At 37.4% G+C, this 24,777-nt stretch overlaps 6 protein-coding genes across 10 annotated transcripts; 2 read left to right on the top strand and 4 right to left on the bottom strand.

The window, feature by feature from the left end:
* The first annotated feature begins 172 nt into the window (after nucleotides 1–172).
* LOC101896153 (28 kDa heat- and acid-stable phosphoprotein) lies at nucleotides 173–1,059 on the top strand. Its single transcript, XM_005177240.4, has one exon. The coding sequence runs from the start codon at nucleotides 322–324 to the stop codon at nucleotides 862–864; it is 543 nt and encodes a 180-aa protein (XP_005177297.1). The 5' UTR covers nucleotides 173–321; the 3' UTR covers nucleotides 865–1,059.
* Nucleotides 1,060–1,687: 628 nt separating this feature from the next.
* Nucleotides 1,688–2,664, bottom strand: LOC101895994 (ribosomal RNA small subunit methyltransferase NEP1). The gene is made up of 2 exons (XM_005177239.4): nucleotides 2,372–2,664; nucleotides 1,688–2,307 (listed from the first exon to the last, which is right to left on the bottom strand). The coding sequence occupies exons 1-2, from the start codon at nucleotides 2,537–2,539 to the stop codon at nucleotides 1,720–1,722; spliced, it is 756 nt and encodes a 251-aa protein (XP_005177296.2). The 5' UTR covers nucleotides 2,540–2,664; the 3' UTR covers nucleotides 1,688–1,719.
* A 3,211-nt stretch (nucleotides 2,665–5,875) lies between these two features.
* On the top strand, nucleotides 5,876–7,794 carry LOC101895819 (peroxisomal targeting signal 1 receptor). The gene has a single exon (XM_005177238.4). The coding sequence runs from the start codon at nucleotides 6,015–6,017 to the stop codon at nucleotides 7,680–7,682; it is 1,668 nt and encodes a 555-aa protein (XP_005177295.2). The 5' UTR covers nucleotides 5,876–6,014; the 3' UTR covers nucleotides 7,683–7,794.
* Nucleotides 7,788–9,038, bottom strand: LOC101895524 (cytochrome b5). 3 transcript variants are annotated; one of them, XR_009342128.1, is made up of 5 exons: nucleotides 8,790–9,038; nucleotides 8,635–8,723; nucleotides 8,497–8,565; nucleotides 8,110–8,217; nucleotides 7,788–7,952 (listed from the first exon to the last, which is right to left on the bottom strand). XR_009342128.1 is itself a non-coding variant. In XM_005177236.4 (4 exons), exons 1-4 carry the CDS (start codon nucleotides 8,892–8,894, stop codon nucleotides 7,871–7,873), a joined length of 345 nt encoding a protein of 114 aa, XP_005177293.1. In that variant the 5' UTR covers nucleotides 8,895–9,025; the 3' UTR covers nucleotides 7,788–7,870. The 3 variants fall into 3 exon arrangements, 2 of the variants coding, with proteins under 2 accessions (XP_005177293.1, XP_005177294.1); XM_005177236.4 differs by lacking the exon at nucleotides 8,110–8,217 and having other exon boundaries at nucleotides 8,790–9,025; XM_005177237.4 differs by lacking the exons at nucleotides 7,788–7,952; nucleotides 8,110–8,217 and having other exon boundaries at nucleotides 8,493–8,565; nucleotides 8,790–9,027.
* A 1,704-nt stretch (nucleotides 9,039–10,742) lies between these two features.
* On the bottom strand, nucleotides 10,743–14,963 carry LOC101895238 (polyubiquitin-C). 2 transcript variants are annotated; one of them, XM_005177234.4, is made up of 2 exons: nucleotides 14,806–14,963; nucleotides 10,743–14,128 (listed from the first exon to the last, which is right to left on the bottom strand). In XM_005177234.4, exon 2 carries the CDS (start codon nucleotides 14,119–14,121, stop codon nucleotides 10,918–10,920), a length of 3,204 nt encoding a protein of 1,067 aa, XP_005177291.2. In that variant the 5' UTR covers nucleotides 14,122–14,128; nucleotides 14,806–14,963; the 3' UTR covers nucleotides 10,743–10,917. The 2 variants fall into 2 exon arrangements, with proteins under 2 accessions (XP_005177291.2, XP_058978257.1); XM_059122274.1 differs by lacking the exon at nucleotides 14,806–14,963 and adding an exon at nucleotides 14,571–14,594.
* A 3,599-nt stretch (nucleotides 14,964–18,562) lies between these two features.
* Nucleotides 18,563–24,463, bottom strand: LOC101895064 (uncharacterized). Of its 2 annotated transcripts, none has more exons than XM_011298137.3 (11): nucleotides 24,047–24,463; nucleotides 23,485–23,923; nucleotides 22,782–23,418; nucleotides 22,521–22,723; nucleotides 22,299–22,452; nucleotides 22,099–22,234; nucleotides 21,739–21,955; nucleotides 20,723–21,665; nucleotides 19,480–20,637; nucleotides 18,874–19,411; nucleotides 18,563–18,807 (listed from the first exon to the last, which is right to left on the bottom strand). In XM_011298137.3, the coding sequence occupies exons 1-11, from the start codon at nucleotides 24,058–24,060 to the stop codon at nucleotides 18,588–18,590; spliced, it is 4,659 nt and encodes a 1,552-aa protein (XP_011296439.2). In that variant the 5' UTR covers nucleotides 24,061–24,463; the 3' UTR covers nucleotides 18,563–18,587. The 2 variants fall into 2 exon arrangements, with proteins under 2 accessions (XP_011296439.2, XP_011296440.2); XM_011298138.3 differs by having other exon boundaries at nucleotides 23,485–23,949; nucleotides 24,047–24,462.
* Nucleotides 24,464–24,777: the final 314 nt, after the last annotated feature.

Below are 24,777 nucleotides of genomic sequence, written 5' to 3'. Positions count from 1 at the left end.
ACCTTTAGTTCAACAGAGAAAGTTTAGCAAAAAAAAGGAAAATAAAACGTTAAACAAAATCAACGTTTTAGCGGTTGTTAAATAGTTTTGCATTGTCGCCGAAAATCCTATCATTCATAGCACAAACAAAACATGGGATCGTTTACGATTTTAAGACCCCATATATATCTTCTTTCCAATCTATAGAAACCTTGAAAGTTTAGATTTTCGATCTGTTCAACCCTACAACATAGTATCCAAAGTTAATTTCGTACGCAGTTCAGCTCGTCATTAAGGCATTTACGAAAATAAAATCATATTTTATTAGTTTCACACATTAAGATGCCACGTGGAAAATATGTTAACCATAAGGGCAGAAGTCGCCACTTCACCTCGCCCGAAGAAATGCAGCAACAGGAAAGTGAAGAGGAAAGTTCCAGCAGTGGTGAGGATGAGGAGGAGGATCAAGATCAAGCGGGCGGAAGTAGCGGAAGGGTAAAAAAAGTTGCACCTGGCACCATGCCATCATCATCAGAATCGGAAGAGGATTCCGAGGAAGAAGACCGCGATGCTAAGAAGGGTGTTGCTAGCTTAATCGAGATTGAGAACCCAAATCGTGCCGTAAAGAAGGCAACGCAGAAAGTTGCAAAATTAAATGTTAGCGATCCGCCACCTAAGCCGGAGCTATCTAGACGAGAGAGGGAACAAATTGAAAAACAAAAGGCCCGCCTTCGCTACGAAAAACTTCATGCCGAAGGAAAGACTGCCCAAGCTAAAGCTGATTTGGCCCGTCTGGCTCTTATACGACAGCAAAGAGCCGATGCAGCGGCAAAACGGGAAGCAGAAAAGAAGCTCGCTGAAGAAAAGAAGAACACCAAGGCATAGTTAAAACAGTTGGCTGACGCTTCAGAATCTTCTAATCGATTGCTCTAGGTGACCTTTTGTCATAATAACAAGCTCTTGCAATGTTTTTTTTTATTATATTTAAAATATAAATAATTTTGATTCAACAAATTTCAGATGTATACATATTAATTTGCGGCTTAACGTAAATACATATCGCTACACTGTCAAATACAATTATTACCGTTTAGGGCATTGTCAATTAATGTTACGATTGGTTAATAGTCTTTTAAGGAATACTGGGTGATTTTCGTAGGAATAATGCATCTTGACACAGATGGGATACATGTGGGGAAATTTGCGTTCTTAATATTTTTTGGAAGCAGTACATTCAATTGGACTATGAATTATAGTAAATTATTGCAGGTGACATAAAGTTTGTGCAACAACTCGATAAAAATAGTTACATAGACATTTATTTGTAGAAGGCAATACAATTAACATCAGAAAATAAAAAAGCATACAGGTATGTGATGGGAATATTTCGACTCGTTTTGTCTATTTATTATATCTCAAAACTGGAGTTCTTTATTTTGAAATTGAGAGTAAATCTTGAAAACTTTATTCCACAAATCGAATTAGTTTCCCTTACAGATAGCTTGTATGACGCATACAGGAATGTGATGGGAACATTTCGACCCGTTTTGGCTATTTATTATATTTCAAAACTGGAGTTCTTTATTTTGAAATTGAGAGTAAATCTTGAAAACTTTATTCCACAAATTGAATTGTTTTCCCTTACAGATACGCGATAGTATGATTTGAAAAATGTTAAAGAACTAAATTGAAATCAGATATGGTCAACTTTGTTTAAAGACTTTATTTCATCAAGTTTTACTACACTATGCCCCAAACTTCTTCGAATGCTGAACACAGCTTGCAACATGCTATAGCCCCAGAGAGTGGGTAGTTGCTAATGGAAAATAATCCTTCTGTGTAATCACTCTTTAGGACACCATGAGCAAATGCACCTACAACTAAAACAATTGGCTCCTCTTCTTCACCTTCCTCATTCTTCTTTGGCACTATGTCCCGTATATTTGACAGCAGTTTTCCCGAAAAAGACATTGCGTACTTCTTACAGCCCACGGGCAAGTGGTCGGTGATAGGATTCTTAATGACCTTCATTAACTTGGTAGAAGTATCATTGGCCCGGACGGAAAATTTGTGAAGCAATTGCACCATCAAACCGGCAAATCTTTTAAACGTCCTGGGAATTCTTGTCTGGGGATTTATTTCAATAAGTACATTCTTTTCTGTCCTTATGTAAACCTGTAATAGCCCGGCACGATTCAAGGGAGAGTCAAAAAGCATTAATAGGCACTGATGTGTAATATCTGGTCTGCAGGAGCCAGGGTCTCGGTTGTTTTTGCGCATTATGTTGGCATGGTCGTCGCAGTTTAATAATTCAAAAGTGTTGCCCACCTAGAAAAGAAGTTGTATACAGTATTACCATCAATGCGTTTAATAAAGAATTTGTCCTATTTACCTTAACTGTTTCCAACTGCGCGCCTTCGAGCACAATTATTAGCCTCTTTTCCATGGATCGTACATGTGAAGTTTTTAAGTGTTTTTTGGCCAAATCGAATTCCGGGTCATCCTCCTTATGGCCTTGGAACTTTCGTTTCTTCCTTATAACCTTTCCTTGGCCTCCCATTGCTCTAGTAGTCTTATATATATTGCGACAGGATTTATTCCCAAGATGCTCTGCCCAAGGAAACTCAAATGTTTGTTTACACGTGCATAAGGGATGTATAAGCCGAATATTGAGGCGCCATAGGGATATATTATTCGGCACGCAGTTATTCAATCGAACTTAAGCGGAGAACACACTATCAGTTTTGGTCAAAAGTCAATTGCGTCAGTTTAGTTGAGTTGTGTCACGGTGTTATAGGTCTGTCTGGTTACTCTAAAATATTTAACAATAATGGCAAATAGTTACTGGACGTCTTCTAACACAAATGTTTTTGAAATAAGAGCGATTGGAAATGAGAAGTTTATAAATTCTCAATTCCTGCAGGAATGATAACCAGACATAGAACAGTTTTGGCATGTTTGTTTGGGATACTGTAGTATTTTGTTGTTGCAAAATAGTTAGTTTTAATTATAATGTCGATGTTTTTTTCTGTGAGAAAAGAATGTTGCTAATTGAACTTGAGCCAAACTTGGAGGGTTTCTGGTGTTTAATTCACATATGCTTAATCGCAATAGGTCCGAAATAAATACTACTTTCCAGAGAACGACCCTTGTAAGCCATCATCCACACAAAATATGCCTGATGAGCCGCTTAACTAACGGCGAAACGCGTCGCATAGTGGTGAGTGTGTGATAGTGCCTATCTGGCTTTTCTCTTCACTGCAAATTTCAGATGACTAAGCTCGTCTCGAAAGAGAAAACAAACACTTAAAAAACAATATAGTTTCAAATTCAATGATTCGAAGAGTTTCAAATTCAATGATTTTTCAAAACAATAAATACATACATAAAATTGGCAGAAGTCGGGCACACTTAGAAAAAAATTCTAATCAGCTGGTAGCTCTACCTTACCTTTTTATTGTACCATGGGTACAACCATGGTATAATGAAATAAAGGTAAACATATTTCAAATTAGCATTCCCAGCTCTGCATTTTCTGTAATTTACCTTGTCAAATTTTAATGCATAAAAAACAGACACCTGATTATAATATATTACCACAGTGATATGGTCGAAAACAAATATACATTCCTCGTGTATTTCACAACTGAAATGGCGACCATGTATCACACGATATATGGCAATATTTATTGTCCCCAAAAGTTGTAAATTTGAATTTCAACAATTTGATCTTTTTTCAAAATATTTTTGAATATTATTCAAAACAATACATACACATATGTACAAAATTGTTGAATATGTAAGAATTTGACTTTTGTTAAAAAAAAAAAAATGAAAAACAAACCAAACCAACTGTTGCATACTTGAAAGTCTATTTGACACTATAAGACTCCAGCACAGAGTTGCATTTTTCTAGTTTTTTTCATGGTACAATATGGAGGTAGAAAAGCTTCATAAAACTATAAAAATACAGCTCTGAGATTTGCTCTGAGAATATTTGTTTTTATTTTTCAAAACAATAAATACATACATAAAATTGCCAGAAGTCGGGCACACTCAGAAAAAAATTGTAATCAGCTTGTAGCTCTACCTTACCTTTTTGTTGTACCATGGTTTTTTTGAAGTCGAGCAACCTTTCATCATTGGTTTCATGACAAAATTTAAAAAATTATTGTACCATGGTTGGCATTTATTTATTTATTTCAGAATCAATACATAGAAATCATCTCCATACATTACGCATGTATTGGAGATACAATAAAAAATATAACACTAACATTAAAAAGACAATATTAGAAATTATGAATAATTACAAAAAAAAAATAATAATCATAAGTTGGAAGTTTGGATATCATGTAAAGATTTTGTTTTGGAAGAAAAAATGAGAACAAAGTTTCCTAAGTAAATATGCCTTATTAAGTACACCTCGCCTCTGCATGCTATCATTGCGACTTGTATGCCTGCATTACAGTAAACGAAGAAGCTCAGATAAACAAATAAAAAGCATTGAAATGTCCCAGGCCAAGAGAATCCAGAAATTTCAAGGCAAAGAATCGTTTAGCCGAATGAATTTTTTATATCAAGCCTCGACTCTGATGGCAGGAAAAAATAACTCTCTATCGGCGTATTATGGTGAATTGTGTAAGAACATTGCGAAGAAGTCGGTGCTCAAAATGTACGTATCTGGTATTTTTCTAACATTAACACTTAAGTGACTCTGAGTACACCTGTGCCCTCACAATAAGCGAATTCATCATATTCAAAACATTTTTCTAGGGAACCAAATTTGAAAAGGACATTTTGCAAGCGCTGTTCGTTGGCTCAAGAGCCAGGAACAACCAGTGAACTACATATAAAGAAATCCAACGTGGCGAATAAGGAATCTATCGATGAACAATCAAAAGTAATAAATCAATGTCTATTGTGTGGCCATCAAAGAAAATTTATTGTGAACATGAAATATAAATTTTGGCTTGAAAATGAAGAGGCGTCAGTAGCCGAGGTATTTTCCCACACAAAGAGTGAATGATTGTATACAAAAATAAAAAAAAAATAAATAAAAAAATTCTAAACCCCGCCCATGATTAAATGTTGTTCGCAGGATCAAACTTTTGAAGTCTGGACTGGTAATTTCTTTCTGAAAATCAGGGTTTATAGCATTGACTAACATCATTGTCGTCTATGTTGTTTCATATATTGTATTAGTCTATGGTATGAGTGAAAAACTATTTTTGAGACATCTGTTAGCAACCGATATTGAAAGCTTTCTTCCTCTATATATTCATTTTTTTTACAAAAAGTTGACCATATATCTGAAAAAATGCATTTATTTCAAAGGAAAGATGAAATAATGGACACTCGATAATGTGAAATTTCGTTTCATTTATTTACCTTGCAGTGAAATATAAAGCCCACAGGGACTTATATCTACATACACTACCCTAATATTATACAAATTCAATGTTTTATTAAAACTTAACAATTAACAGATTGATCCTAATAGTTTATTTTACAAATTCACTAACAACTCGAATCCTACACCACGATTCACCATCACCAATTAAACAAAAGTCTAGTAAGGCAGTGAAAAAGTGCAGCAGAATCGATTTAAAAAAAAATACTATTTTATTACTCACTTAAGAGAGTATAACACCCTACACCCTACAAATAAAATTAAGAAGATACCCTTTACTTTTCTTAAGTAAAGAATAACAAAACTGGACTATAAAGAAAATATATAAGAACGGGCCTTCGTTTGTCTATGACATAGCTATCATTTCAATGTACATAGCTTCCATTGTCATGTTTGTTTTAATTTTTATCTTTTATCACTCATTCCCGCTATGTTCCTCGTTTCTTTTCAACGGCGTCGACAATTTCCGACCAGACTTTGCAATCAGTTAGCTCTCCTTTATTGTTTCACTGTTGTTGTCGGTTGTACTTTAGACTTGAGGTCTTGGTTTTCAATTCTTGTTATCAACATTACTGGTAGAATCGAAGGAGTTTTAGTAAATTGAAGTGCGGGAAACTCAAACATGTCGTTGAGGCAATTGGTAGAAGGAGACTGTGGCGGAGTTAATCCTCTCATGCAGTTAGGCGGAGAGTTTACACGCGACGTCGCCCGCAAAGATGAAGGTTTCTCACAGGGAAGCATATTTGAACGTAGCATGCGTCCGGATGAACAAATGGTGAATGAATTTTTGGGACAAGTATCTGCACCGCCACAATCATTTCAGATGGAGACCCTGTTGCAAGAAATGCGGGAAATAGAGCAGGCTAACTGCCAGCCACAAGCAGCACCACGGGTAATTGATGAAGTGGTTGGTCAGTGGTCAAAGGAGTTTGCCAGTGGATTTACCAATCAAATGGCTCGTCATCAACAAGGTCATGTCAAAGATTTTTTTGACGAAGCTCCTGGTACCTCAGCATCCTTTCTAAATCGACACGCTCCATACATGCCAATGTATGCTCCTCTAACAGATGTTGGTCACTCAGACCAGACGGGATTAACGGACAAATTTTTTGAAGAAGCTGGAGCATTGGATGCGTTAGGTCATTCTACAAATGTGCAGAGTGAAGATTGGGTAAATGATTACAAAGCAAGCAATGAAAGTAATGAGCAGGCAGCAGCGAACTACAATGAAAAATTTTGGCAGCGTCTTCAAGACGAATGGGCCAAAATATCGGAGGAATCGGATCATCCTTGGCTTTCGGAATTCGATGAGACCTACGACCCATATAAGGAATATAAGTTTGCGGAAGAAAATCCAATGCAAGATGTGCACAATCCTCTGGAAAAAGGAAAAGAATATCTGGCAAAAGGAGATATCCCCAGCGCTGTTTTATGTTTTGAGGTAGCTGTAAGTAAAGACCCCGAAAACGCCGATGCATGGGAGTATTTGGGCATTAGTCAAGCAGAAAATGAAATGGACCCCCAAGGAATAGCCGCCCTCAAGAAATCTTTGGATTTAAAACCGAATAATCAGAAAGTTCTGATGGCCTTAGCCGTCTGCTATACAAATGAAAGTTTGCAGTCACAAGCTCTAAAAATGTTAACCACATGGCTGGAGAACAATCCGAAATACGGGCACCTGGCAACGTCTTCAAATGCTGAAACTGCTGCTGACACGGCTGCAACGCTGGCATCGTCTTTGATTAGAGGTAATAGACTGCAGGAAGTGCAAGATATGTTTTTGGAAGCTGTTCGTATGAACCCACAGGATGTTGATCCTGAAGTGCAGGAAGCTTTGGGTGTACTTTACAACCTCTCAGCCGAATACGACAAAGCTGCTGACTGCTTCAGCGCTGCACTGCAGGTTGACCCACAGAACGCCAAGGTTTGGAACCGCTTGGGCGCCAGCTTAGCTAATGGATCTCGATCGGTCGAAGCCGTAGAAGCCTATCAAAGAGCACTGGAACTAGAGCCCGGTTTTATCCGAGTCCGTTACAACGTCGGAGTTTGCTGTTTAAACTTAAAGGCCTACAAGCAAGCTTGTGAGCACTTGCTAACAGCACTAAATATGCAGGCAAATGTGGCCGCAAGTCGAGAACTGGCTGCAGGCGCCCTAGGAACTGGGCAACAAATGTCAGAGTCCATATGGAGTACATTAAAAATGGTCATTTCCCTAATGGGTCGCAACGATTTACAAGGTCATGTGACCGACCGCAATCTATCGGCATTGAACGAAGCATTTAAAGATTAAATTCATTTAAATAATTAAGTTTATGGTGTGGGGATTTTTCACTTCTGTAGAATAAGGGTCACTAGTAAAATACTTGTATATATACAGCCATAATAAAACACATACTTTAAAATTATTTTCATTTTATTTCACACAAGGTAACACATTTTAAACGGTAGGAATGACGGTCTCAATTTCACAGCATCACGTTAGTTCTTAGCTAAAACTTTTTTCACCAAAAGCACGGCAACCGCTCCAATTACCACTGACGCAAGGCATATTCCGATTTCCCTGTGAAGACATGTGATAAATTTAGTCAGATGTCAAACTTATCATATGGTGCATTAGAATTCTAATTGAATCTTAGGACAAATTGAATAAACGATAACCCATGAGGAAAAAACGGTGCGATCAAAAATGAAATGACTTAATTCGCATCGAAACTTACTTGTTGATAGATATGTACTTATTTGACATATTTGTAGGTACATGGAATATTTCTCATTTGCTTGATTTGAAGTATTTAATTTTTCTTGCGGCGTAAAAGTATCTACAACTAACAAAAAGTATGTATGGATGGATTAGCAAACGATTTACAATGAACAAAGAAATGGGAACAAATGACTCGGACATAACGCCGAGACCCAAAATGGGCCATACTTTTTTCATTAATGGGAATACATTGAATTGGTGAGGAACAGTGTACCTATATTGACAGCTAGATTAAATATTAGCAGTGCGTAATGGATTTTTTGAGAATGAATGCCAGAGTTATGTAAGACTTTGGAAAAGAAGATAAAGCATGCACGTTCCATATGCGGCCATTTTTAGTTACCTGAGCGGCAGTTTGCCTTTGCAATCCTTGGCTGCCAAATCGCCAACATAGTACTTCTTCATAATTTCCCTTTAATGGTTAAAAATTAAAAAGAAAATAAACATACCAATCTATTAAGTGACCAAATATCGATCCCACCTTGCCTCCTGGCTATGGCCAACGTCGATAAAATCCTTTGTTGCATCCCGTCCCGCTACTTCGTCAAGTGTCTCCTCTCCGCCTGGATGCTAATAGAAAATCACAAGGTACATTTTATCGTAAGAGGTTTAGAATAAAACACCGTTTCATCTTACTTCGCCCCGAAATTTGGTCAAATCATAAACTTTGTTTTCTATTACTACCCAGAGGTCACTTGGTTTGTTGTGCAGCTTTACAGTTTCCAACGTAATCTCAACCATTCTTGTAAATTTAATAAGTTATGACGAATATGATAAACTAATATGAAATCCACAACAAGTTTTCTTCTTGTGTCGGGTTGGTGTGTGTGTTTTTTGTGATGACAAACCAAACGTCACTAGACGTCAAAAACAAGTTTTGATACGTTGGGAACGTCTAAAGAAAAAGAAGAAGCATGCGAAGCCTGCATGTTGGTTGTTAATTCTGAATCCACACAGGATCCAGGCGCAACCCGTGAGTAAGTTTTTCGTCAGAGCCTCTTTGGCGAAAACAGGGGTCACCATGTGTGGGCGAGGTTGACATTTGGAAAGGAGAGGCTTTGTGTACAAATTAAATTTTTATTCGCTTCGCTTTCCTATGTAACCCCCATCTACAACTAGAAAATAAATGTGTGTATTAAAAACAGGTAAAGTTACTAAACACTAAAGATACGTTTCAAACCAATAATGCAATGCTCTAAAATTGGTATTATTTGGTCGCTTCTACCATTGCTTGCTCGTTTTCCAAAAATATATCACTGTCGACAGCGGCAATCACGTTTCTGTTGAAAATAGCTTCCGCTTTATCCATTGGCCTGTTTTAGTATGAATACAATTTGTAGTAGCTTGTTGCCAAATGAGTTTTTTGCAATCGCGAACAAGACTTATTACTAGCATCCAAATCGTTTTGAGAAACAAATATTTTGAAAATTAGTGCGGGAGAAGCGACATCTGTTTGGCCAACCTGATTGTCTAAAAAGTAATTTAATAAGTTAGCAGCAAGTGGGGAATATCGAACATACAATCTTCTGAATTTGGATGAAAGCACAAACGATTTGGTCCAAGATAGCCGCGGTATTGCTGGAACAAGTGGACATGTACAGAATGTCTATCGCAAATTAGTAAAATTATTTTTAATGATAGCCCCCTTATGCCAACGAAGTATACCTTTCATTACCGCAATTCCCGTGTTAGTAAAAATCCTAATGGTATCCTTCACTCGTTACATATCCCACTAAGCTGCAGTTCTAAAGAATATGTAACGACAATACTGTCCTAGTCAGTAACTTTCAATGAATCAAATTTTTAAAAACGATTTCCTCGACATTGTTTCCAGAATTTAATTATATAAATTGTAAGGTGTATATAACATTATTATACAGGTGTTATATATACAATTTGTACATCATTTCATATGAGAATTGCGACGTAGCTCTGCATTTTTGGCTTTTTACCATGTCGAAAATGTGTATCTATATCCTCTTCAGGTAAACATCTATTAGTTGTCTACGAGTATACACATTTAGTTGTAGGAAATCATATGCAGTCTCTATTGCAGTGAGCAATGTTTTTCAAACGAAAATGACAGCTTTGCAATACGCTGATCGCTTACCAATATCATGATTTTATTTTATCCTTAAATTTGAATCCGAGTAGGTGGTTATGTCGTAACATCCTATTGTATATTTGGGTCTTATCATATAATTTCTATACCACCAACCATATCCTACCTTTAAGAATAACTTTAAATTCAAATATTTTTTGATATCCTTTCCATTCCTTGGCATCACACTCACGAAATTATTTTTTTTATTATTTTTCAAAACCAAAAATACACACACAAAATTGGCAGCGGTCGGGCAAACTAAGAAAAAGATTATAACCTGCTGGTTGCTCTGCCCTACCTTCTTATTGTACCATGGGTCTTATTATATTTGTTTTTTTTTTTTTTTTTTTAATTTGCCAATAGAATGAACCGAAACCTGTGCGCCTAATCCGTGCATATTTAAGCATGTCTATTTTGTTATGTATTTGAATCCTATTCCTTAAGAAAAAAAAAAAAAAAAAAAAAAAAAAAACGAAAAAAGAAAGTCGTGTTTTATTTTATTTATTTTCAAAATTAATTTTTATTCAAGAAAAATTGAGATATTTCATCTATCTGAGTAAAAACGTTCGAAAGCACTCGTACTGAATTTTTGAGACATATTTTAGTTGACCTTTTAATTTTAACATCAATGAAAAATATCAATTCTCTTTTATCACGCGCTTAATTTAGAGAGCCTCCGCGAAGACGAAGAACCAAATGGAGTGTAGATTCCTTCTGGATGTTATAGTCGGAAAGCGTGCGTCCGTCCTCCAATTGTTTGCCAGCAAAAATCAAACGTTGTTGATCTGGTGGAATACCTTCCTTGTCCTGGATCTTGGCTTTAACGTTCTCGATGGTATCAGAAGGTTCAACTTCTAAGGTGATGGTTTTGCCAGTCAAGGTCTTTACGAAGATTTGCATACCACCACGCAGACGCAAGACCAAATGCAAAGTAGATTCTTTCTGGATGTTGTAGTCAGATAATGTACGACCATCTTCCAACTGCTTGCCGGCGAAGATCAAACGCTGCTGATCTGGAGGAATACCTTCCTTGTCTTGAATTTTAGCTTTGACGTTTTCGATAGTGTCGGAAGGTTCAACTTCCAAGGTGATAGTTTTGCCAGTCAAGGTTTTTACGAAAATTTGCATACCTCCACGCAGACGCAAGACCAAATGCAAAGTAGATTCTTTCTGGATGTTATAGTCAGACAATGTACGACCATCTTCCAACTGCTTGCCGGCGAAGATCAAACGCTGCTGATCTGGAGGAATACCTTCCTTGTCCTGGATCTTGGCCTTGACGTTTTCAATAGTATCGGAAGGTTCAACTTCCAATGTGATGGTTTTGCCAGTCAGGGTCTTTACGAAGATTTGCATACCACCACGCAGACGCAAGACCAAATGCAAAGTAGATTCTTTCTGGATGTTATAGTCAGACAATGTACGACCATCTTCCAACTGCTTGCCGGCGAAGATCAAACGCTGCTGATCTGGAGGAATACCTTCCTTGTCTTGAATTTTAGCTTTGACGTTTTCGATGGTGTCAGAAGGTTCTACTTCTAAGGTGATGGTTTTGCCAGTCAGGGTCTTCACGAAGATTTGCATACCACCACGCAGACGCAAGACCAAATGCAAAGTAGATTCTTTTTGGATGTTGTAGTCAGACAATGTACGACCATCTTCCAACTGCTTGCCGGCGAAGATCAAACGCTGCTGATCTGGAGGAATACCTTCCTTGTCTTGAATTTTAGCTTTGACGTTTTCGATGGTGTCAGAAGGTTCAACTTCTAAGGTGATGGTTTTGCCAGTCAAGGTCTTTACGAAGATTTGCATACCACCACGCAGACGCAAGACCAAATGCAAAGTAGATTCTTTCTGGATGTTGTAGTCAGATAATGTACGACCATCTTCCAACTGCTTGCCGGCGAAGATCAAACGCTGCTGATCTGGAGGAATACCTTCCTTGTCTTGAATTTTAGCTTTGACGTTTTCGATAGTGTCGGAAGGTTCAACTTCCAAGGTGATAGTTTTGCCAGTCAAGGTTTTTACGAAAATTTGCATACCTCCACGCAGACGCAAGACCAAATGCAAAGTAGATTCTTTCTGGATGTTATAGTCAGACAATGTACGACCATCTTCCAACTGCTTGCCGGCGAAGATCAAACGCTGCTGATCTGGAGGAATACCTTCCTTGTCTTGAATTTTAGCTTTGACGTTTTCGATAGTGTCGGAAGGTTCAACTTCCAAGGTGATAGTTTTGCCAGTCAAGGTTTTTACGAAAATTTGCATACCTCCACGCAGACGCAAGACCAAATGCAAAGTAGATTCTTTCTGGATGTTATAGTCAGACAATGTACGACCATCTTCCAACTGCTTGCCGGCGAAGATCAAACGTTGTTGATCTGGAGGAATACCTTCCTTGTCCTGGATCTTGGCCTTGACGTTTTCAATAGTATCGGAAGGTTCAACTTCCAATGTGATGGTTTTGCCAGTCAGGGTCTTTACGAAGATTTGCATACCACCACGCAGACGCAAGACCAAATGCAAAGTAGATTCTTTTTGGATGTTGTAGTCAGACAATGTACGACCATCTTCCAACTGCTTGCCGGCGAAGATCAAACGCTGCTGATCTGGAGGAATACCTTCCTTGTCTTGAATTTTAGCTTTGACGTTTTCGATGGTGTCAGAAGGTTCTACTTCTAAGGTGATGGTTTTGCCAGTCAGGGTCTTCACGAAGATTTGCATACCACCACGCAGACGCAAGACCAAATGCAAAGTAGATTCTTTTTGGATGTTGTAGTCAGACAATGTACGACCATCTTCCAACTGCTTGCCGGCGAAGATCAAACGCTGCTGATCTGGAGGAATACCTTCCTTGTCTTGAATTTTAGCTTTGACGTTTTCGATAGTGTCGGAAGGTTCAACTTCCAAGGTGATAGTTTTGCCAGTCAAGGTTTTTACGAAAATTTGCATACCTCCACGCAGACGCAAGACCAAATGCAAAGTAGATTCTTTCTGGATGTTATAGTCAGACAATGTACGACCATCTTCCAACTGCTTGCCGGCAAAGATCAAACGTTGTTGATCTGGAGGAATACCTTCTTTGTCTTGAATTTTAGCTTTGACGTTTTCGATGGTGTCAGAAGGTTCTACTTCTAAGGTGATAGTTTTGCCAGTCAAGGTCTTTACGAAGATTTGCATACCACCACGCAGACGCAATACCAAATGCAAAGTAGATTCTTTCTGGATGTTGTAGTCAGACAATGTACGACCATCTTCCAACTGCTTGCCGGCAAAGATCAAACGTTGTTGATCTGGAGGAATACCTTCTTTGTCTTGAATTTTAGCTTTGACGTTTTCGATGGTGTCAGAAGGTTCTACTTCTAAGGTGATGGTTTTGCCAGTCAGGGTCTTTACGAAGATTTGCATACCACCACGCAGACGCAATACCAAATGCAATGTAGATTCTTTCTGGATGTTGTAGTCAGACAATGTACGACCATCTTCCAACTGCTTGCCGGCGAAGATCAAACGCTGTTGATCTGGAGGAATACCTTCCTTGTCTTGAATTTTAGCTTTGACGTTTTCGATAGTGTCGGAAGGTTCAACTTCCAATGTGATGGTCTTTCCAGTCAATGTTTTAACAAAAATCTGCATACCTCCTCTTAGACGAAGGACCAAATGAAGTGTTGATTCTTTCTGGATATTATAATCTGATAATGTGCGTCCATCTTCAAGCTGCTTACCAGCAAAGATTAGTCTTTGTTGGTCTGGAGGAATGCCTTCTTTGTCCTGAATTTTAGCTTTAACGTTTTCAATAGTATCTGAAGGCTCCACCTCCAAGGTAATGGTTTTGCCAGTTAAAGTCTTCACGAAGATCTGCATTTTGTTTCTGAAAATATATTTTTTAAATTATTCAAACGTTATGACAAAAAAAGAAAAGACTAAGCTAGTTTGTCAGTCTAAAGAAAGGTAGAATGTGATGATGAAATTATACTGGTTTCAAAATCATATGAAATAGTCTACGATCAAACAAAATTCTTGCTCATCCCTGTATTCTTAATGCGCATTGGAAGGGAAGTTTTTATTAAAGCTGACTCATATGTGGACCTATAGAAACATTTACGACTACATCGTTTAGCAAAATCTTTCAGTTTCTATTTTATTGAAAAAGAAGTAATACAAAGGCGACGAAGTAAACGAAAAATGTATTCCTGTCGACAATTTTCTTAAAGATTGCCGTGAACAATGCACTTCCACACTACACGAAACGAATGTCATTGACGCCATTTTGAAAATGTTTATGTATGTACAGTTGCAATGGGACTGCTTACCACCACGTACGTAACAATATTCAACGCATACACATTTTCTTCTTTTCGTTGCATTTTTCATGCGATTCTAAGGATTTTCACTTCTCACTGTCGATGATTTAACTAATTGATTCTGCTACGTAATAACCTCGCACAAATGCATCTAAACAGTTTTTTTTAGAAAAAAAAAATATTCCTTTGCAATGTCACACCTAATTTTTTTTAATTAATTCTGTACTGCGTAAATTAAACTCACCTTTACTTTGTCAGTATTCTTTTTATATATTTTATTCAAAAATTAAATTTACTTTTTTTATCTCTGTTCAAGTGCGCTGCTCTCAATACAATAAATTGGCAGCGAGAGAGTGGCTCCTTATATACCCTCTTAGTGGGAAACTGGAATGCCTTTGTTCGATTATATTTACCTCCTACCCCTTCTACCATTGGAAAGTCATACACACATAACATTTTATCTCTCGCTCTTTTTCTTTGTTTGAACTAGTTCTGTCGTCAAAACTACTCTAAAATAATAATAATAATAAAAAAGCATTTCAGAACACAAGCCGAAGAAATATTAAATTTGTTATCGTCCCCATTGTAAAAAAAATATTAGCAATTTCAATTTCATCCAGTGGGCCCAATAACCAAATATTACGATATTTCTGCAGTCTCATTTCTCTTTGAGTTTATCCGCAGTGTTGGAAAACGTATTTAGAGGCAGTATTGCCAACTCTTGGTATACTACGAATTAATATAAAGTTGATTCTGAGGAAATAAATTTAAGCACATAACAAGTTTTGAACGGCAGTTTGTTTGGAATTTACAACACAAATCACACATCCATCACAGAACATAACTCTTAATTGAGTCCCTAACAAGACCAGAAATTGTAGTAAAAAAATTGAGACACTTGCCAACACTGTAATTGAGACAAAAAATTGTTTTGGAAAGTTCATTTCTCACTGGAAATCATTTTTGGAAAGTCGATGTCTCTCTGAAAAACATTTTGTTATTTACAACTGAAAATAAAATTATCTAAGGAAGGAACATTCGCGATTGACAATTTGATTAACTAATAAACATTGAAGTTTAAACTTTTATTTCGATGTCTCTCTGGAAAACATTTTGTTATTTACAACTGAAAATAAAATTATCTAAGGAAGGAACATTCGCGATTGACAATTTGATTAACTAATAAACATTGAAGTTTAAACTTTTATTTCGCAACCCCGTCCATGAATTACATATATACATGACTCATACCAACGTACGTATGTGTGTATTTACGTATGTTTTATGTACATCCCCAACCATCCCCTGAACATTTGTTAGGGAAAAACATTTTTGAAGAAAAACTGCGTTGTTTTCAATCTAATTTGTATATAAGCACGCAATAATTTCCGTGGAATAATTCTTTGTTTTGATTTCAAAGTGCGATAAACAATTCGGTTTCTGCTTTATTATTATTGTTGTAGTATATATGTATGTGGCATATCTGTGCATATGTATGAATGTGCATACAACCATACGTGTTATGTGCTGGTCATTCCCCTGAAAGAATGTCTTTTAACAATTTTAATTCTGAAGTGCGTGTTTTCCGAGACATTTCCCTTGAAAAAATGACTTGGAGCTTATTACTCAAAAATTCTTCTTTTACCATTTAATAGAGTGAAGGAACAATGCAAAGCAGCAGCTGCGTTGTGTCTGATACCTACCTATGTACATATAATTTTCTTTCCTCTTGAGAAATGCATATTTGTTTGTTTCCTTCTTTATTTTGGGGTTAAAAAATAAATATTTTTGAAAAAGTAATTAGATTTTAGATGTTATTCACAGACAGCTGGCACACTACCTTGATTGCGTTGTTTTGACCCATATTTCTTCATTTAGGTACTCTATATCCTTGTGCACTTATTTTTAAAGAGCAAAGGGAAAGGATATCCGTGGTTGTGTTAGGCTAAGTGTACCAGTAGTCGGTAATTTAAGAATTTACTCACCTTCAGAAATCGAATTCACCTGTTTCGAATACAAATATGTACAACTTATTCGGCATTGTTATTGTACATTCCAATCGATTTAACATTGACAAATTTAATAATTAAAAAATAAATGAATACTTTGTCTTTTTCAAAGATGCCAAACTTCTGCCGACCTTTGGATTGCTGTTATCCTTTGTATACTGGTCCGCCATATTCACATCAAAGATAGTAAAGATTTCAGATCTGGGTTATATCGACTACTTGATTCACCTTTACATGAGAAATGTAATAATTTTTGGAAAATTAAGAAATGTGACTGAGATACCAGATAAAGTGAATCGAAGTATTCCACTTTAACTAATCATGAGAACAAGTATTTTGACGAACATATAACATTTATTTCCAAGTTTATGCGAATAATTAATAAAATTTTAAACATTTTGTGGGGAGGTACCAGAAGATGTGTGCCGATGAATTCTATATTCACTTCAGATCTCTGGTTACCAAGTTTTAAAAGAATCGCTGACTTGTTTCGCAAATTATAAGAGATATTAATATTGAAAATTGTGACTCTTTGCGGAGGAGATACCTTATCTATCACCTTCACACCAGATCTTGGATTAATAGAAATATTGGGATGTGTGAAATTTGGCGGATGCCTTCTACGCATTGTTAAGCGTTTTGGTTATTCAAAATGTTGACCCTTTGTGGGGGAGGTACCAGAAAGAGTGTACCGCTATATTCCGTCTTAACGCCATGTCTTAGCAGAAATATTGGGATGTACAAAGTTTAATGATAATCTGATGCCCTTTTCTCGTTTCATCAGCTTCATTGTTATTCAAAATGTTCCATCTTCACACCAGATCTTTTGTTAGCAGAAATACTGTGATGTGCGAATGGTGGAAGCTTATTTTGCTTTTTATAAGAGTTATAATTATTCAAAATGTTGAGGTACCATCTTTGAAATCGATCCAAGTTTGCTAATAATATTACGATGTACCAAGCTTGGACCGGACCGGACACTTCCTTCAAGAGTTATTGTGCGCATCAACCAGCCAGACAGACGGACGGACATTGTTAGATATGAATATTGAAAATTGTGACTCTTTGCGGAGGAGATACCTTATCTATCACCTTCACACCAGATCTTGGATTAATAGAAATATTGGGATGTGTGAAATTTGGCGGATGCCTTCTACGCATTGTTAAGCGTTTTGGTTATTCAAAATGTTGAACCTTTGTGGGGGAGGTACCAGAAAGAGTGTACCGCTATATTCCGTCTTAACGCCATGTCTTAGCAGAAATATTGGGAAGTACAAAGTTTAATGATAATCCGATGCCCATTTCTCGTTTCATCAGCTTCATTGTTATTCAAAATGCTGAACCGTTGTTGGGGCAGGCACCAAAGGAGTGAACCGACATATTCCATCTTCACACCAGGTCTTTTGTTAGCAGAAATACTGTGATGTGCGAAGGGTGGAAGCCTTTTTTGCTTTTTATAAGAGTTATAATTATTCAAAATGTTGAGGTACCACCTTCGAAATCGATCCAAGTTTGCTAATAACATTACGATGTACCAAGCTTGTACCGGACACTTCCTTCAAGAGTTATTGTGCGCATCAACCAGCCAGACAGACGGACGGACATTGTTAGTTCGACTCCAAATGTCCTGAAAAAGATTTGGTCCAAAGATACCTAGGGTCTAAAATCGTTATTTCGACTAGGCACCTTTTGCCCGAGGGTATAATGTAGAATTAATACTGCCAACGAAATTTACTTTACGTTTCAATTGGAAGACCAAACTGAAATTTTAATCAATTATGATTTGTTATTGACTTGGTCACTGAAAACGTAAAGAAGTTTTATTTCGATGGGTGCAAACTGGTGGGACTATAGCTGCAGACCATGCAAGATTGGCGCTTGTAGTTATTGCATTTGATCTAACTTTTGTATTACTGCGACAAATCAAAACCAAACCACGTTAAGATTGTCAAAAAAGGCTATTTTTTTTTGCTTCAAATTACTTCAACTTCGTTAGCTTATTATGTGTACATTTTTATTAGCATATTGTTTTCAGATAATACTGATTGAAATTAATTAAATTTATAAATTCGCCAATTTCAGCTTGATAACCATGTCGGACAATTTTATTGCCCAAATATATGGTAAATTTAATGAACTTATCAAACTCGATTTCATCATTCGCCAGTTTTTCATACCGGGAATGCGTGTAGAATTCTTCTCCTGGCTTCAATTTGAACTCTCTAGACTTCAGGTTGCTGCGAATAAAAAACAAATCGATATTTTAGAAAACTAAGGGATTAGAAACGGAAGCAGATGCCTACTTGTAAAAACGTATTGTAATTTTGAAGACATTGTCTATGGCATTGTAGAACTCGGCACTCCTTTTATTTAGCATACACAAGAACAAGATGCGTTTTATGTAGGTGGCATGCTTTCGATAAATGTCTTCGATGGTCTTTGCCGAAACAAGTTCATCTTTGAAGGTTTTCCAGGAGGCTTGCATGGCATTTGACGTTATATGATTTTGCAAATGTACAACAAAGTGATAGAATTTATGGCGTATCAGCTGGACATGTCTGTACTGGGGTGACCTTAGTATGCGTTTTCCATATTGTTTGACGTTCTCCTTTAGAATTTGGTAGCTCTTTTCCAAAATCCAACTTATGCGTCGGACGCGCACAAGGTATTTGAAAATATTAGCATACTGTTCCAATGTTTCCGGGTTCAGAATGAGATTCAGTGGCCAGCTTATTCGATAGCTTAGGCTGAGATTATTCAAAACATCTGGCGACGTGAGTTCAAACTTTTCGGGAACATCGCTTACTATGAATGACAAGTTCTCTGCATTTTTATCCTTTCCTGATCGAATAAATAACAGAACAAAATATTATACGAGTTCACGAAATCTGCTTACTGTCGAAACTCACCCGTAATACTTGCACCCAGAGCAGTGTCCAAAATCGAATGCAATATTTGGTAGTTTAGCAGCTTTTCCGGCTTCGCTCCAGTTTCTAGCTTGCCTATAATTCCATCGCATATAATAGAACCAAATTCTCCGTCCATCATGAAAAAATAGTTGCGCAAGCTGCGGAAGTGATCCAGCACTTTAAGGTCATGTAAGAACATGCGCATAACTTCATTGTTTATCAATTCCAAATGGGTACTCATTGGAATAACTACAGATTTCTGCAGAAACTCAGTTAAAAATTCTGTTAAAGCAGAATCCTTTCTCACCGGCGCCGAATTGTGTGTAAAAGTATTCAATCGCATGAAAGGACTAGTCGTTCCACATTTAAAGTTCGTGGCCACTAATTCTTGACAGCGTTTATATGGATCGTCGTAGGCTCGTTCAGGTAAAGTATCTTTTTCATCGCCACCTTCTTGCTTAAGGTGTTCGGTAAAAGCCGTCAAGGCTGACGCATTTTTCTGGTGCTTGGTAGGAATATAATCGTCGGGAAACAAAAATCCTTGCTTGGCCATAATACCAGCTGTGTTCAATGCACATTCAGGTGTTGCCTCAGAAAGGGTACATGCCGTCGTTGAAACAGCTTGTTGAGTGAATTCTGAAGATACAAGGACACTTACTTTCAAATTGGGTCTACGATCATTTGCGTCTGACATAAGCAGTGCCTCTGGACAGGAGTTTCCATTACGTGTATCTGCATCCTTTTCACTCAAAACGTCTGTTGTTAAGTGAACATCGTCCGATGCCGTTGACATGGGAGTTAGGGGTGTGTCAGTGGGAATTGTCACCTCCGAACTAGCTCGTTTGATATCTAAAGCACCGGTTATAATATTGTATTCACTTTCTAATACTCTCTTGCGATTTTTGGCCCTATCACTGTTCAGATCAAGGTACATTAGTGTTCGGTTCTCCAACGCATTTTTATTGATTTCACTGAATAAATCGTTTTGCATCATGCGTCGGCGATTTCGCTGCAGATCGGTCAACAGGGTTTCCTCTTGGTTTAGATTTATATCTGACTCCATAACGCCTTGGGAATTTTTGCTTGGAATTTCAATCTCCTCAGGTAAAACTTTGAGTTGATTTCCTTCAGTTTCCTTTAACGGTATCTTATTTCCAGCTACATTTGAAAACAGGAAGGACATTGGTAGAAAAGTCGACAGGGAACATAGCGGTCTTAAAAGGGAGTGTAGAAAAATACTTACGAAATATTCCTTTACGCCCCTCTTGAAGGTTTGTAGCGGCAGAAGTGTTTTCAAAGTGGACACAGCATTCAACATCTGTGCCCGACATTGCTTTCTGTCGGTTTTGCAACAAAACATTATCATTATCTGGTAATTCATTCGAGTTTAATACATCTGAGGCGCTACGCTTTATCACGGTATTATTAAAATTTTTTCCTTTCATATCGATTACCGCTGTAATAGTGTCGTGTTCACTTCTTGCCTCTTCATTCCTTTCTTCATTAGCCTTCGTCATGATGTGGAGTGCATCTTCGTTTTCTTGGAAACCCTCTATAAAGTCCTCCGAAGTACATTCTTCATACTCCGATGTTTGTTCCTCGTCCCCGAAACAAGATTCAAATTCTGTTCCAGCTGTACTTACTGGAGTACGAGGCGATGGCTGCACCACAACAGAGGATGGTATAACTAATGATAATTTACTGGCTTTTTCTTCGTCCTTTTCGCTTATTACGTTGTGCAATTCCTGGTAGTACTCGATGCGTTTGCGGAGATTTATATTATCAATTGCCAAACGCTGTTGTTCTACTTTTTCCGCTTCTCGCAGGTACTTGAGTTCAGTTTCTACGTTAAGCTTGCGCTCAAGAATTTTGCGCCTCCTGGCATCTTGCAGCTGCGCTGAGAGTTCCTCCAGTTGTTTTTTCTTTCGCTCTGCTGCTGCCTGAGCCATATCGTTTCGTTCATCATTCCAACGTTCAATGTTAGCTTGAGATCTTTTAAGCATTCGCTGAAAAAACTGTCGTTTTGCTTCTTTCCTGGTTTCAAAAACCTCGCTTATCGTTATTGGATTCGAGCACAGCCTTCGCGCTTTATTAAAATACGACTTGCATGTTTCTTCTAAACGCTCTATCTCAGCCACTGAAAGGCACACCGATATGGGCGGGTATTCCAAGTCAAACAAAGGGTGCTATTCAATTGTTTATATGTGGGTAAAACCAAACGATTACTGTACTCTACTTTATGAGAAAAAAAAAACTTACATTTGGGTCATACGCCTTGAGCAGCATGGTATATTTGCCACATTGCAGTATTTGATCCTCGAAGCTTTGAAAAAAGTCTGGTACAACTTCCCTTCGGACTGAATATGCCTTATCGTAGAAGTATTTTGTATTCTCCCTGTAATGGTCCACAAATGCCACAAAGAGCTCATTACAAGGATCTTCCAACAGACCATAATATATCCACTTTTGTAAGTGCCTGACAATGGAAACTTGTTAATGGTGTTTGCATTGAGAAAGTGTAGAATATATTGTTAATTATTTTGCTCCAAATCAAGTAGTACTTTTCGTTTACGACCACATTGGATCCACACGCATACCTACTGGCTTACACTTACTTACTTGAAATAAACATGACAGCACTTCTTTAACAAATATATTAAGACTGAAATTAAGTCGTTCTCCGTCAAACGCATAATTTCTCTATACAAATAGCCCAGGAATTGAGATCCCATTGGGGGTTTAACACTGGGGTCCACTGTAATAAGGTAAAATAAATGTCTCAGGAGAAATATAGCTTAAATCCGCAATTGCTCGCATACCTTTTGGATGAATGGCCAATGTGTAAGAGAGGCAAATTATTTGTTTCATTACTTTCTTGAGACGCTGGTGTAAGCCTAGTATGTGTTCATCGGAGTGCCCGAAAACGAACTGACGAAAGGTCATCAAGTACTCGTCAATGGCACTACACAAGGCCTACATTGATAATGAGTACATCATATGATAATAGTCCTCCATAAATGTCATCATTCCCCACACCTTACCTTAAACATGAATCCTTCGAACATGAGCTTATAGTCTCTCTTCATTATCATGGTTTGCATTCGTTTGTAGCAGGTTCCACATTCAAGGAACTCGGATACTAAATTCTTGATTGTTGTCGGCAATACGCCTTCAATGGTAACGTTGGACTCCATATGAAACACGATGAGTTCGTCATGCTGGAATGTGTCCGATTGTATTCCAACTGTTTGAAAAGGGACTTGTATTATAACAACTGTATGCGAACTAAAGCTTGTGAGTACCTGTTAACAATTTTAGATCGGTGATAAAACATTTTTCATTCATAATTTTTGCTTGGCTATGATAATTTCTTGTTTGATTTACATAGCCCTGCAAAAGCAATGTCACACTAGCATCGCCAGCAAATGGTTTTAAGCACGAAACTCCGAAACAACCAAGCCCTTCCCAATTCCAAGAGAAAACACGATGCTCGTTTCCAGGGTCAAGAGGTTCGTTATTTGCATGCTTTTGGAGAGGTATTTGCTGCGTTTTCTTGGCTGGTTGCAAACGGTTAATGGGCTGAAAAATAGACTCCGGAAATAACCGGAGGGCACTGGAATTTATACGCATTGCTGTTCCAAGCAAGCGCTTTGTCATTCCTGTGAAAGTTATTTCAGACGGATCGTCATTATACACTCTTGAGTGTGTACTAGCAAATTTATCATGCATGGTACTCAATCGGTCCCTTTCGCCGTCGAAAATGGATCGGGGCAAATAGGGATTATCAGGTGACTTAAGTTGTTGAACACCTTTAAAAAGTCTTGGCTTTGGATTCATTAGGTCATAATCACTCGGTTCGGGATAGTGTCTATTATGGCTGGAATCGGCATGTAGGGTAAAACTGCCCGGCATTAGCAATGTTGGGGGACTTATATAGGCCTGGAAAACGCAATAGATACCTATTAGAATATATACCAATTTTGGGCTGTGAATGAAAAATCATACTATTTCACGTTCATCGTGTCCGCTCCGCTGTAGAGCCAAAAGAAATTTCACTACATGTTTGCCTGGTCCGACATTAAAGTAGGGCTCATTTTGTACGGCATCAATTTGCTTTTCGAAGACTGAGAAGAAGTGCTCATTATTTGCGTGAGAGCCGATTTTAGCCGCAAACATTTGCAGCCCCAATGCTCGCTGAGGTTCAAACTCCGCTTCTGATTCATTTTTGGCATATTTCGAGAGCAGAATAGTGAATGCCACCGCCTTTAGTTTTCTCAGACATTGTTCTCCACTGTCGTTTACAATTCCTTCCTGCTGTAAAATGCACCAACATAGCCGTTTTACTAAATAATTTACACTATCTTTGTTTGCTTCCAAGTCGTGCATTTTTTCAAAATATTCAATTATACTTCCATCAGAATCGAAAATCTGCTTTAAATCCAACCTTATGGAGAGGAATAAAACAACCTCCTTATCATGAATTGGATAAAAATTAATTATTTTCCAAAATCAATTTGACAAAAAATTTTAATTTCGTAGAACACCAAAGACCTCGGACACTTCTTACAAAAGTTTCTTCATATATTTTAAGGAGCAATTTTTATTTGCTCCACTCTGGATCCTGTTGGAAAGATATTTTCATATTCATTTTTTTGCACATGTGTTCGGTTCTAATTAAATTTCCAACATCAAAACTCAATTTTTATAACAAAAATGAAATCCAACTTCACCAGGACTGAACTGGATTTCAAAGTCTAAGTCCAATTTCATCGACGCAGTTGCAAGGCAACAAAGATCAAAACGGGAGTAGGTGATAAATGATAAAATCAAAACAAACATAGGGATAACTCAATCACCTGGAAACGTTCATTAAATGAGCTGCGGAACTAGTACACTAGTTCCAGAAAGAACGGGTAAAGAATGAAAATCAAATATAATACAAACAAAAATTTATCTTCCACTCCAACAATTCGAGGGGAGACCTACTTTTCGTCGAATGGAAAGGAGACGGAAATATATCTTCCACTCCTTTACTGCAATTCCACCCGTTTTTGATCTAAGTTATTAAGGCGAAAAGTGAATGAAATGCCTGGATTCTCTGTCATAAATATGGTCCAAACTGTTCTATATTTTAATTCCATGGCAAAACTGGTGAATATCTATAGTGAGAGCCCGCAATGTTCCTTCCTTTTAGTCAATGATGTTTTTTGTTTTGAAAAATAAAAACAACAACAAAAAATGTTTTTTTTTTACAATAGTTAAAAAGCAAAATATTGTTGCACAGTGCTATCTAGCTAA

The sequence above is a fragment of the Musca domestica genome, unplaced genomic scaffold, assembly GCF_030504385.1.
Source record: "Musca domestica strain aabys unplaced genomic scaffold, Musca_domestica.polishedcontigs.V.1.1 20, whole genome shotgun sequence".
Taxonomy (NCBI): Eukaryota; Metazoa; Arthropoda; class Insecta; order Diptera; family Muscidae; genus Musca; species Musca domestica.
The sequence above is the reverse complement of the archived record's forward strand: the minus strand, read 5'-3'. Positions and strand labels throughout refer to the sequence as shown.

Excerpts from the sequence above, each read along its gene's own strand:
- LOC101895238 (XM_005177234.4), bottom strand. The coding sequence starts at position 14,121 with ATGCAGATCTTCGTGAAGACTTTAACTGGCAAAACCATTACCTTGGAG.
- LOC101895819 (XM_005177238.4), top strand. The coding sequence starts at position 6,015 with ATGTCGTTGAGGCAATTGGTAGAAGGAGACTGTGGCGGAGTTAATCCT.
- LOC101895064 (XM_011298137.3), bottom strand. Across the intron at positions 23,419-23,484 it reads GACACGATGAACGTGAAATA|GCCTATATAAGTCCCCCAAC; the intron begins GTATGATTTTTC and ends TGCGTTTTCCAG. Across the intron at positions 21,666-21,738 it reads TCAAGGCGTATGACCCAAAT|CACCCTTTGTTTGACTTGGA; the intron begins GTAAGTTTTTTT and ends ACAATTGAATAG.
- LOC101895524 (XM_005177236.4), bottom strand. The coding sequence starts at position 8,894 with ATGGTTGAGATTACGTTGGAAACTGTAAAGCTGCACAACAAACCAAGT. Across the intron at positions 8,566-8,634 it reads GGCCATAGCCAGGAGGCAAG|GGAAATTATGAAGAAGTACT; the intron begins GTGGGATCGATA and ends TAACCATTAAAG. Across the intron at positions 7,953-8,496 it reads AAAGGCAAACTGCCGCTCAG|GGAAATCGGAATATGCCTTG; the intron begins GTAACTAAAAAT and ends ATGTCTTCACAG.
- LOC101895994 (XM_005177239.4), bottom strand. The coding sequence starts at position 2,539 with ATGGGAGGCCAAGGAAAGGTTATAAGGAAGAAACGAAAGTTCCAAGGC. Across the intron at positions 2,308-2,371 it reads CGCAGTTGGAAACAGTTAAG|GTGGGCAACACTTTTGAATT; the intron begins GTAAATAGGACA and ends CTTCTTTTCTAG.
- LOC101896153 (XM_005177240.4), top strand. The coding sequence starts at position 322 with ATGCCACGTGGAAAATATGTTAACCATAAGGGCAGAAGTCGCCACTTC.